Source organism: Perognathus longimembris, chromosome 23 (assembly GCF_023159225.1).
Source record: "Perognathus longimembris pacificus isolate PPM17 chromosome 23, ASM2315922v1, whole genome shotgun sequence".
NCBI classification, from domain to species: domain Eukaryota; kingdom Metazoa; phylum Chordata; class Mammalia; order Rodentia; family Heteromyidae; genus Perognathus; species Perognathus longimembris.
The window spans coordinates 16,545,932-16,557,164 of record NC_063183.1 but is presented as its reverse complement, the minus strand read 5'-3'; the positions used below and the strand labels follow the sequence as shown (position 1 = coordinate 16,557,164).

General features: G+C 60.3%; 2 protein-coding genes across 3 annotated transcripts; one reads left to right on the top strand and one right to left on the bottom strand.

Moving 5' to 3' along the window:
- Positions 1-448: 448 nt before the first annotated feature.
- LOC125340412 (cytosolic Fe-S cluster assembly factor NUBP2) lies at positions 449-3,333 on the top strand. Of its 2 annotated transcripts, XM_048332032.1 has the most exons (7): positions 449-547; positions 1,000-1,118; positions 1,305-1,503; positions 2,162-2,316; positions 2,435-2,545; positions 2,728-2,797; positions 3,039-3,333. In XM_048332032.1, exons 1-7 carry the CDS (start codon positions 532-534, stop codon positions 3,182-3,184), a joined length of 816 nt encoding a protein of 271 aa, XP_048187989.1. In that variant the 5' UTR covers positions 449-531; the 3' UTR covers positions 3,185-3,333. The 2 variants fall into 2 exon arrangements, with proteins under 2 accessions (XP_048187989.1, XP_048187990.1); XM_048332033.1 differs by lacking the exon at positions 449-547 and having other exon boundaries at positions 1,024-1,118; positions 1,261-1,503.
- An 833-nt stretch (positions 3,334-4,166) lies between these two features.
- On the bottom strand, positions 4,167-7,442 carry Igfals (insulin like growth factor binding protein acid labile subunit). The gene has a single exon (XM_048332014.1). It carries the CDS (start codon positions 6,621-6,623, stop codon positions 4,566-4,568), a length of 2,058 nt encoding a protein of 685 aa, XP_048187971.1. The 5' UTR covers positions 6,624-7,442; the 3' UTR covers positions 4,167-4,565.
- Positions 7,443-11,233: the final 3,791 nt, after the last annotated feature.

Here is an 11,233-nt window from a genome sequence, read left to right as displayed (position 1 = left end):
CCAGAAAAACAAAGGACGGCGGGCCCGCCCGCCCGCCCGCAAGGTCAACGCGCCGGGGCCGGGGCCGGGGCCGGGGCCGGGCCGGACGCCGCTCACCTGCCGCCGCCGCGCTCCGCCGGCCGTGACCCACTTTCCGCTCCGGCCTGGACGTAAACAATCCCCGCCCCCCGCGCCTCATTGGCTAGGAGGCGGGAGCGCCCAGCCGGCGCTCCGCACCGGGCGGGTCTTTGAAATCGAGGCTTGTCCAGAGGTTGCAAGTCCCGCCAATCCTGAACACTCCTCTTCAATTGGTCGTTGCTCGAAGGGGGCGGAGCGAGCCTCGCACGTCTATTGGACGGGGATGCGGAAGTGAGTCCAACTCCTTTGCGTCATCTGCGCCGGAACCTGAGGGCACGGGAACTCCCGGAGGACCTAATTGGCTGAGGGGATGGCCTGCACCTATCAAAAGGGAAAGGAGGCGGGCTTGTTCCGCCCATTGGCCTAACGACTCTGCATTCGGACTGGAAGCCGCTGAGCGCTGTGTGCGGCGGCATGGAGGCGTCCGCTGGTGAGCTCGCGGCTCCTGGGGTGTCTTTGTGGGCTTGGGGAAGCCGTACTGACTCGGGAGAGATACGAGTCGCGGAGCGGGTATGGGCTGCGGCGTACGCGTCCCGGCGCCGCCCTAGTCTCCTGGAGGTCGGGGGCGCGTCCGGGCCGCACCGGTGAGGGCGGCGGCTGCGGGGTCGCCGAGCCGGCCACCTCTCCACGAGCTCCGCTCAGCTGTGAGGAGTCACCGTCCGCACGCCGCCTCGTAACCGGACAAGCATCCCGTTAGCTCCCCTGCGGAGGGGCAGGTCGAGGACTTGGCTGTCGCCTCCGCGCTCTCACCGGCCCTCGCGTGCGACTCGGGTGCTTCTGCTCCGCTCCGGTCTTCGCCATAGGGTCTCCGTAGTTCAGATCGGAGGAGGGCCAGGGTTGTGCGCAGCCACCTCCAGCCTCGCACCTCCTGTTTCTCACCAGAGCTGGGGAACCTGGCAGGTGTTCGGCACATCATCCTCGTCCTCTCAGGAAAAGGGGGCGTCGGGAAAAGTACCATCGCCACCGAGCTAGCCCTGGCGCTACGCCACAGGGGCAAAAAGGTGAGGCCCCTGCGCAGCACTAAGTCTTGTGGCTCTTTCAGCACCCAAGGTTGAGTGATGGCCATCTCTCCCGCCTGCCACTTGGGGTCTTTTCCAGAGCCACTGCTGCTGCCTAGACCCCACCCCCCCCCCTTCCCCGCAGGCTTCTCTCCACCCCCGGGTGTCTGAGCCCTATCCGCCTCACAGGTGGGGATCCTCGACGTGGACCTGTGTGGCCCTAGCATCCCACGAATGCTCCAGGCCCAGGGCCGGGCCGTGCACCAGTGTGATGGTGGCTGGGTGCCTGTGTTTGTGGATCAGGAGCAAAGCATCTCCCTCATGTCTGTGGGCTTCTTGCTGGAGAAGCCGGATGAGGCTGTAGTGTGGCGAGGCCCCAAGAAGAACGGTAATGACCCTGTTCGGGAGCAGGAGCTGGTGGCTCCTCTGGTACCTCCAAGGGGACCCTGTGCTGTCCTCCCTGTCTCCTGGCTACTGCATCTGGCAGAGCCTAGCCCTAGCCTTGGAAAACCACCTTCTCCCACAAACACTGAGCTGCCAATCAGGCTGTGCTCCTGTGCTCAGGAGGAGCTGCAGTCAGCATCACCTCATCCACCTATCAGGCTCTCTGGGGTGACCAAGACTGAGAACCCAGTGGATGGCTCTGGTTGGCACCCTTGTGAAGCCACTGGCCCCAGCATCTGTCTCTTGGTTATGAGGGGAGGGCTCCACTCAGCAGACCTGTACAGAGCAGAGGTGGGGGCCAGCAAGTACAGGAGGCAATTGCTCCTAATGGGCTGCTGAGCGCTCCAGTATTCCCTGCAGTGCGTTTTCCTGGAACTTGGGCAGCAGGTGCTGCTAGGAATGCCAAGGTTCCCTCCTGGCCTGGGTGTTGGTGGGAATGAATTACCAGTCCCCACAGGGTGGGGATGCTGAGCACTGGGGAGCAGGGACTGCTTGGGAGGAGGACAGGTGCTGCCTCCTGCTACCCCACTCACTGCATGAGATGAGGTCCTGCCTTCCCCAGCCCCTTCCTCATGAGCAGCCCATATCCTGGATCTCCACAGCCCTGATAAAGCAGTTTGTGTCCGATGTGGCCTGGGGGGAGCTGGACTACCTGGTTGTGGACACACCGCCCGGGACCTCTGACGAGCACATGGCTGCGGTGGAGGCCCTGCGCCCTTGCGGGTCGCTGGGCGCCCTGGTGATCACCACACCTCAGGTAGGCCCCTTGCATGTGCAGCCTGTTTGTTGGGCTGTCCCAGTGGTCCTCTCAGCCTATGACTCCTTACTTAGCTAAGTTTGCTGCAACCTGGCCTGTCTGGCCTCTCCCTCTCCAGGCTGTGTCTGTGGGGGATGTGAGGCGCGAGCTGACCTTCTGCAGGAAGACAGGGCTGCAGGTGCTAGGGGTTGTGGAGAACATGAGCGGCTTCACCTGCCCACACTGTGCTGTGAGTCCTGGTGGGTGTGTCCTGGGTTGGGCAATTGGAGGCACCAGGGAGGAGCAGGGGTTCCAAGGAGGTGGGTGACCCCCCCCCCCTCAGGGCAGGTTGGTAACTGCACAAAGCCAGAGGATGCTGGCACCACATGGGGGACAAGTCTGCAAGCTTGCCCTTCACGGCCTGTCTCCTAGGAGTGCACCAGCATCTTCTCCAGGGGCGGCGGGGAGGAGCTGGCCCAGCTCGCTGGAGTCCCTTTCTTAGGTAAATATGGAGACACACTTGCTGGGGTCCCAACTCCTCCCTCCTGGGCCCCTGAAGTGGGTGGGTCTGAGTTCTGGAGAGGGAAGGTGCTGTGCTTACCCTGGCTGCCCACTGCGTCTCTGAGTGTGGATGACGAGGGTTCCAGGGGTGACCGTGAGAGGCAGGACCCTGCCCGACAAGACGCCAGCAGCCTGGGCTCCTGGCTGCTTGCAGTGCCCAGATGCTACCTCCTCTCTTGTAGGCTCTGTGCCCCTGGACCCTGAGCTCACCAGGAGTCTGGAGGAGGGCCGTGACTTCATCCAGGAATTCCCCAAGAGCCCTGCGTTTTCTGCACTTACCTCCATAACCCAGAAAATTCTGGACAGGACACCCACTCTGCTCTCCTGATGAGACCCCATGGCCGTCCCCCGGGTACTGCTGAGAGCTCGGCTTGCAGCTTCTAAGAACTTGTGGGACAGAGGTCCCCGGAGTGGCTCCCAGGACCTGCAGAGGCTGGCCCAGTTCTCCTAGCTAGCCCAGCCTTTGTTCGGTGTTTTTAGTGGTGTCTTGGCAGAGCCAGATGCCTGTGGCTGAGAACATCTCGAGTGTTGGTACCTTAAGATGATATCAGGCTCAGCCACCAGCCCGTGGCCTTCAACCCAGCATTGGTTTTGGCCAAATAAGATGATAGGCTGCTTCTGAAAGCCAATGTCCTCACTGTCCACAAGCCCTGAGATCCCTGGGCGACCATGTAGGCCTGTGTTGATGGAGCATTCCAGAGAGCAGTGACCCATCCAGGGTGTCATAACCCTGTGGGAACCTGCCATTAAACCTGTCACACCAAGGTGGTTGCAACCCTCAGACCAGTGTCCCGGGTGAGATGGCTTTTGCTTCCTGCTGCTCTGGGGCAGCACCAGGCTTTCACATTCAGGCCTCCGAGGCTCCGGGAGGATGCCATAGTCTCCATGTCAGTGAGATTCTGTGGTGTCAGACACCTTGGTGTCTGCCCCTCATGGCACACTAGAGACCTGAAGCAGAGCCAGCGCCCAGGGCAGCCCTGCGGATGGAAGTGCATCCCAGGCCCTTCCCCCAAAACCTGCCTCTGAGCCACACGCAGCCAGCTCCTGTTTCTTAAGAGGGAGCTTGCGGGCCTCTGGACAAGACTTGTGGCCCGCACCCATACTAGCCAGCTGTGTTCGGCAGAAGCTGCCCTGCCCACCATCATGGCTGTGCCCTCTTGCCCTGGCCAGGAAGCCTGTGAGAGTACTGCCTGATTCCAGCTCTGGGCTCTGGAGAAGGGCACGAAGCTGAGGTTTGGGGTAAGTGCCACAGCTACAGTGATGGGGAAGGGTGCCGGGCCAGCAAGCATGGAGTGCACAGGACTGGAGGAGTGGCTCCTGAGACCACCAAGGCACAGGCTTCACACTTAGGCAGAGAGCCAAGAGGAAAAAGGGAGGTGGACGGGGGACCCCAGGTGATGCCTCCCCTGTATCGCATAGCTCACTGTCACGTGCCATGGGTCTTGTACACTTTTAATGTTTGCCCAGAGAGTCCCCACCCTCTGGCCAAGCCCTGGGCACCTGTCTGTTCCCACTGTCCCATGCCCACTGCCCTGTGCTCATTCCCACTGTCCCTGTGCCCATGCCCACTACACTGGGCTCAATCCCACTGCCTGAGCCCAGGCCGCATAGCTGCCAAGGCCGTCTGTCTCCTGTGAGTGAAGAGCTCGTCCTTCTGGGAACAGCGAGGCCTCTTCCTGACCACGGGACAGGCCACGCGGGGACCCTGGTCAGCAATGTGCAAAGTGTTCCTCAGGGACATCCCGCAGGTCCAGGCCTAAGACGCTCGCAGGGCTGGCACAAGTGATGTTGTTGTGGGTGTACGTGGGCTGGCAGTCGTCCCCCTCGCACCTGGCCTGCACAGAGCGGGGCACGACACCGGGGTTGTGCAGGGCGAAGTCTCGCAGCGCCTTGAGGGGGCAGCGGCAGTCCCAGGGGTTGCCCTCCAGCCACAGGCGCTCCAGGCCAAGGGCTTGTGGCAGGAATGTGTGCAGGGAGTTGTTCCTCAGGCTGAGGTAGTGCAGGCGCCCCAGCGGAGAGAAGAGGCCGTCAGCCAGGGCCTCCAGGAGGTTGTGCGAGAGGTCCAGCCAGAAGGCCCGCCGCAAGGGGCTCAGGAGGCCAGGAGACAGCGTGGCCAGCCGGTTGTGAGAGAGGAGCAGGTACTCCAACTGGCTGAGGCCCTGGAAGAGTCGAGGGGGCAGGTGCGTGAGCTGGTTGGACGTGAGGTCCAGCTCCAGGAGCTCTGGCAGCACGGCCAGGCTCTGCTCGTGGATGCTGGAGATGCTGTTGTCCCTGAGGAAGAGCCTGCGCAGCCCGGCGAGGCCGGCGAAGGTGTGCGCACGCACGCGGCCCAGGCAGCTGCTCTCCAGGTGCAGGCTGTGCAGCCGGCCCAGGCCCTGGAACACCTGCTCAGGGAGGCTGCGCAGACAGTTGCCCGAGAGGTTCATGACGGCCACATTAGCAAGGCCAAGGAACGCGCCCACCTTCACCTCCTGGATCTGGTTATCATTGAGCGCCAGCACTTCCAGCTGCCCCAGGCCTTCGAACGTCTTCTCCGCCAGCTGGCGGATGCGGTTATGGCTGAGCCGCAGCTCCTCCAGGAAGTGGAGATCCTTGAACGTGCGGGGCCGGAGGCCGGCGATGGCGTTGTGTGCCAGGCGCAGGACGTGCAGGCCCAGCAGGCCAGGGAAAGCGTCCTCCAGAAGGCCAGAGAGGCGGTTATGGGACAGGTCGAGCCAGCGCAGGGCCTTCATGCCCAGGAAGGCCCCAGGCGCCACTGCAGCAATGAGGTTGCGGTCCAGGTAGAGCTTCTGGAGCCGGGGAAGCTGCACGAAGATGTTGGCCTTGACGCTGCGCAGCGCGTTCCTGCTCAGGTCCAGCTCCCGCAGCTCGGTCAGGCCGCAGAAGAGCGCCGGCTGCAGGTAGGCCAGCTTGTTGCCAGCCAGCACCAGCTCACGCAGGTTGCCCAGGCCCTGGAACACGGCATCGGGCAGCACCACCAGGCTGTTCCAGCCGAGGTGGAGGTCCCACAGCTGGGCCAGGCCCCGGAAGAGGCCCTCTTCCAGCCGGGTGAGGAGGTTGTTGCCAAGGCTGAGGGAGGCCAGGCCCGGCGTGTGTGCAAACACTCCGGCAGCCAGGGTCCGCAGCCGGTTCCGCTCCAGGTGCAGGTGGTACAGGTTGTGCAGGCCCAGCAGCGCCTGGGGCTCCACGCGGCTCAGCTGGCTGCCCTGCAAGTTGAGGAAGTCCAGGCCTGAGAGGTTCCGGAAGGCCGCCGGGGGAATGGAAGAGAGGTTGTTGCCGTCAAGCCACAGGGCCTTGGTGCCATCCGGGATGCCGTCAGGGAGCCGGGTGAGGTTCCTGGCGCTGCAGAAGACGCTGAGCTCCCCTGTGTAGTCGTCATGGCCGCAGGTACAGGCAGCCGGGCACTGCAGGCCCTCTGGGTCCTCTGGGGTGCCAGGCTCTGCCCCCTCCAGGCCATGGGGACCCAGTGCCGCCCAGGAGAGCAGCAGTGCCAGCAGGGCCGTGGCTCCTGTGGGGAGAAGGCTCGGTGAGGGGCGCCAAAGCAGTGCTGGTCCTGGTTTCATTGGATCTTCCCAAGTCTTGGTTTCATTGGAAACAGCCCTGGTCGTCTTAATTAGATCCTGGGCAGTAGCCGGCAGGACGACCCAGCTCAGGGCACAGAAGCTGACTGCGTCTTCCCGCCCCATGGAACCGGCACTGCTGGGGACACTGGGGGCTTGGTGCTGAGGCATCCTGGGCCCCTCTTGTGAAGCTGTGTGGCAGTCCATGTCACCAGAGGTATGCACGCAGGCCTAGCCAGGCTGCCACGTTGGCCTGGGAGATAGAGGGGACCAAGCTGCTAGCCAAGATCTGGTCATTTCCAGAACATTCTAGAGTTGACCTGGATGGTGTATTTACTTGTTGCTCATGGTGGCTGGACAATGAGCCAGAAACCCCTGCCCCATAAGCAGTGGGTTAGTGGAGAGTGGGACACAGGCCTCGGGCAGATGGGGACCCCATATTGCCCTCACTGGGCATCAGGCCCCAGTGACCCAGCTAGCAGTGCCCTATACCTGCGCTGGGTGCGGCGCACGCAAGGTCTCCGCCAACCTCCCACCGCTGCTCTTCACTGTGACCAGGCAGCTAGCAGTGGTCCCAGGTCCTGACTCGGTGGGCTTGTCCCAGGTGTCCAGTGGCACCCTCACACCCTCTCCTAACCATCCGGGCCAGGCCCAGAGAGAAAACGCTGGCAGGCAGCGCCCTGCTCAGCCCCCTTGCTGTGTGGGCCCTGAGGGGCATCCAGAGAATGCTCATCCCCACAACCCCGTGCCACCAGGGAGGAGGGAGCAGAGACCCCTGCGGCCAGCCCAGCCCACTGTGCCCAGCCACCCACCAGGAGCCTCCCCACGGGCGGCCACCCTCACAGCCAGCGTCCTCACCTCTCCTCAGGGCCATCTCATGCAGTGGACTGCCGGCTGCAGGGGACGAGGGCGGTCTGCTGGGCCGGCAGCTCCTGCCCTCTGGATTCCCCCACTGTTGGGACAGCCTGCTGGCCAGCCCTGCCCCATGCTCCTGGCTCCCTTAACCCCTTAGTGCTGGGCAGCCACAAATCCCTTGGGTACAAGTTGCGTAGGGAAGGTGGGAGGGGCCTGGTCAGCCTAGAGCCACCACCTGGGCCCAGGATGGGCGGGGAATCCTCCAGGGCGCTCATCCTGTCCAGAGCGCCCGGCAGACAGGCTGGGGTGAGAGGTGGGGGCAGAGGTCCCCCTGGAGTGGCTTTCAGGGGTATAGTGGCCACAAGCAGCTTGGGGTTGAGAATCTTCCCCCACTGAACTCCACATATCAAAAGGCTATGTTGGGCTAAGCTGGCACTGCATTTCCAATGCCCCAGTTGTCAGCCCACTGCCGCCCCTCCCATCTGCCGGTGCCGCCTCACCCCCAAAGCCCCGCCAGTCAGTCTGGCATGCTCCCCAGCTGGGGTTTCCCAACAGCCTGAGTGGGCCCCATTGGTGCTACTAGGCCCAAGGGGCTGCTGAGGGCTCAGGCTCAGCTTCCATTGACCTCGAGGTCGGCTGTCTGACAGCTGCACCTCCCCCAAGCCTCTTCTAGGAATGCCTGGCAGGGTGGCCAGCATGTTTGCCTTTCCCCAGGACTGGCTGAAGAGAGGTGAGAAGGCAGTGGGTCTGTGGCCCAGCAGACAGCCCACCCCTGCTCCCCTCGGAGGCCACAGGGTCGCAGGTCAGGCCCTGGCCTAGTGGGCTGTCATACCTGGTGAGGCCGGAAGCCGGGGGTCCCTGGCCTCCCTCAGCCTTTGTGGAACCATGCCTCTGCTCCCTGCAGGGCTGAGTGGGTGCCGTGTGGGCCTCAGCCAGGAGCCCAGGAGCCCCTCCAGCCCTGTCCTTTCATCCTGGCTGGGGCTGGGAACATATGAGCATTGGAGGGACACACACAAAAGGATCACGTCTGAAGATGGACAGCATCGGGGGTCCAGGGGACTCGAGCCCACTGTAGGTGAGGCAGAGAAGGTAGGTCGAGGGGCATTCCCCAGGTCATTCCTCAACCTCTTCTGAGAAATTATAGATCTGAAGGGAGAAAGTCCACACCCAGAGCCACAGAGCAGTTTACACAGCAGAAAGTGCGGCCTCAGCAGGCTGCGGGCCAGCAGCCTGGCCTCTTCTGGGAAGGAGAGCCAGGCTGGAGCAGGGAAGTAGGGCTAAGTGGACTGGGAAAGGCTCTGTTGCTGTGGGCAGGATTGGGATGGCTGTCAGACTCGAATCGGCTCCTCCTGCCCCCTGCTCTCAGCAGTGGTCCCTGTTGGGGGGGGGCTGCATTGCAGAGCACCTGTGACAGCACCAGGCAGGGCCGGGCCTTCACCTCACCCCTTCTATGGGCTGCACAGAAGTCTGCTCATGTCCTTGGCTCCTCCCACAGGCCTTTTCCATCAGTGCCACCGAGGGCTGGGGCTGCAGCTGCGGGACGTGTGTGTGTGTTTCTGACACACAGGGCATGTGAACAGCCACAGTAGTTCAGACTTGGGGGTGCATGTGCCAGCACTCCCATGTTGCTGCTGTGTTTTGCCTCTTGTGGCTTGGGCCTCCTTGTTTTCTGTCCCATCTTTGAGGACACTGAGCCTTGTCATAGGCTGGTTGGATGCCAGGTCCTACTGTAGTTCATTTTTAAGTGGCTGCCAATTTCGATTTGGTTGTGTGTTGATCTGATTTTTTTTTTTTTTTTTTGCCAGTCCTGGGGCTTGAACTCAGGGCCTGAGCACTGTCTCTGAACTACTTTTTTGCTCAAGGCTAGCACTCTACCACTTGAGCCACAGCACCACTTCTGGCCTTTTCTACATTTGTGGTGCTGAGGAATCGAAACCAGGGCTTCACGTATACGAGGCAAGCACTCAACCACTAGGCCATATTCCCAGTCCTGATTCATATTTTTAAAAGGCTGGATATTGTGGCTCATACCTGTAATCCTAGCTACTTGGGAAGTGGAAATCAGGATGTATGAGAGCAGCCTGGGCAAAAAGTTACTAAGAACCCAGAGAACACGGTGGCTGTAATGGGAGCAATGAGAAGCCCAGGGAGGAATCCAAGGCCCACCCAGGCAGAGAGCAGACTGCAAGGGGGAGGTACTGCCCCACAAGGGTCAAATGCAAGCCCTCTGTCAGGCGTGGTGCAAGTGTTCCTCTTGTGCTGTAGGTGGCGCTGTGTGGGGGCATGTGTGCCAGTACCAAGTCTTCAATGCAGTGCTTGGCTTTCTTTTTCTCATAGCTGGACCTCAAGCTCAGCTTGATGGCTAATTGGAGATTGAATCTCACAAACTTTTCTGCCCAGGCTGGCCTTGGACCACAGTCCTGAAATCCTGGCTACCTGAGTAACTAGGACTACAGGAATGAGCCACCAGTGTCTGGCTAAGATGTTAGACATTTCTTGATGTACCTAGTGGCCATTTGTACTTTTAAGGTCTCTCCCTGTCCCTATTAATTACTCTTTTGGTGCCCTTTTTATATTCGTTTTCAATCCTTTGCTTGGTGAAGAGTTGGCAGAGATTTTCTCTGTGGATTGTTTGTATAATGTTACTGTTCCCTAACTGGAGTCTTCGTCAGAGAGGTTTGAGCATGTTTCTCGGCCCCAGTCGCTCCCTCAGACCTCATGTCTCCCATGCAGCCATCTGTCCCGGGCTCCTCTGGACGTTCTGATGTTTTCTCACCAGCTAAGAGCAAAACCGTAAAGCAAAGCCAGAGTCGGGCACAGTAGTCACACCGGCAGTCCCAGCACTTGTGAGGCTTAGGAGAGAAGAACCCTGAGTTAGAAGCCTGCCTGGGCTCCATAGCAAGACCCCAATGGAACTGAAAACCCACTGCCTTCTTTGCCGGGCTGCCCTAGAGAGACACACACTCACGGTAGGCATATGTGGATGTTTATATTGTGATCTTGGTGTAGCTTTTTGGTGGTGGTGGTGTTGATCATGAGGCTTGAACTCTGAGGGGTCCTGTCCCTGAGCTCTTTTTTTTTTTTTTTTTGCCAGTCCTGGGGCTTGAACTCAGGACCTGAGCACTGTCCCTGGCTTCTTTTGCTCAAGGCTAGCACTCTACCACTTGAGCCACAGTGCCCACTTTTGGCTTTTTCTGTGTATGTGGTACTGAGGAATCAAACCCAGGGCTTCCTGCATGCTAGGAAAGCACTCTACCACTAGACCACATTCCCAGCCCCTGTCCCTGAGCCCTTTTTGCTCAAGAGCTAGTGTGCTACCACTTTGAGCCACAGCACTAGTTTCACTGGTGGTTAATTAGACATTAAGCATCACACTTTCCTGCCTGGCCTGGCTTTGAACCACAATCCTCTTATCTCAGTCTTCTGAGTAGCTAGGATTATAGGCGTGAGCCACTAGTGCCTGACTTGATGTATCTTTTAAAGCTTTTACTAAACAGTCATTTTATAATGTGCTGTGTTGCTTTCCTCCTTTACCTCTGTCTAGGCTGAAAAGGTTTTGTGCAAGTGTGCCGGGATGGGGTCAGTGACCGGGTTATCTGTGTGTCTGACACAGTTCTAGCCCATGAGAATCCATACACAGCGCTCCCGCAGTGTGCGAGCTGGAGTCTTGGTGAATACGTGGGCCTGGGCATTGGCTGGCACTCCCAGGGTCACGCTGTGCCGGCTTCTCCGAGCACAGTTCATTCAAGGATCTTCCACGCTACATCCTGGAGCAAAGCCCCTCAGGGAGGTCTTGTCTCCACAGCCATGTTCCAGCCGAGGCCTGTGCTCCTCTGTTTGCACACTGTCCTAGGGTGGACATCGTCCTGGAAGGGACAGGGAGCCCCTCTGTGTCTCAGGTCGATTCTCAGAAGTGGAATTGCTATTTGCCACTGTTACTGCTGCTTTATGAACCTCTTCCA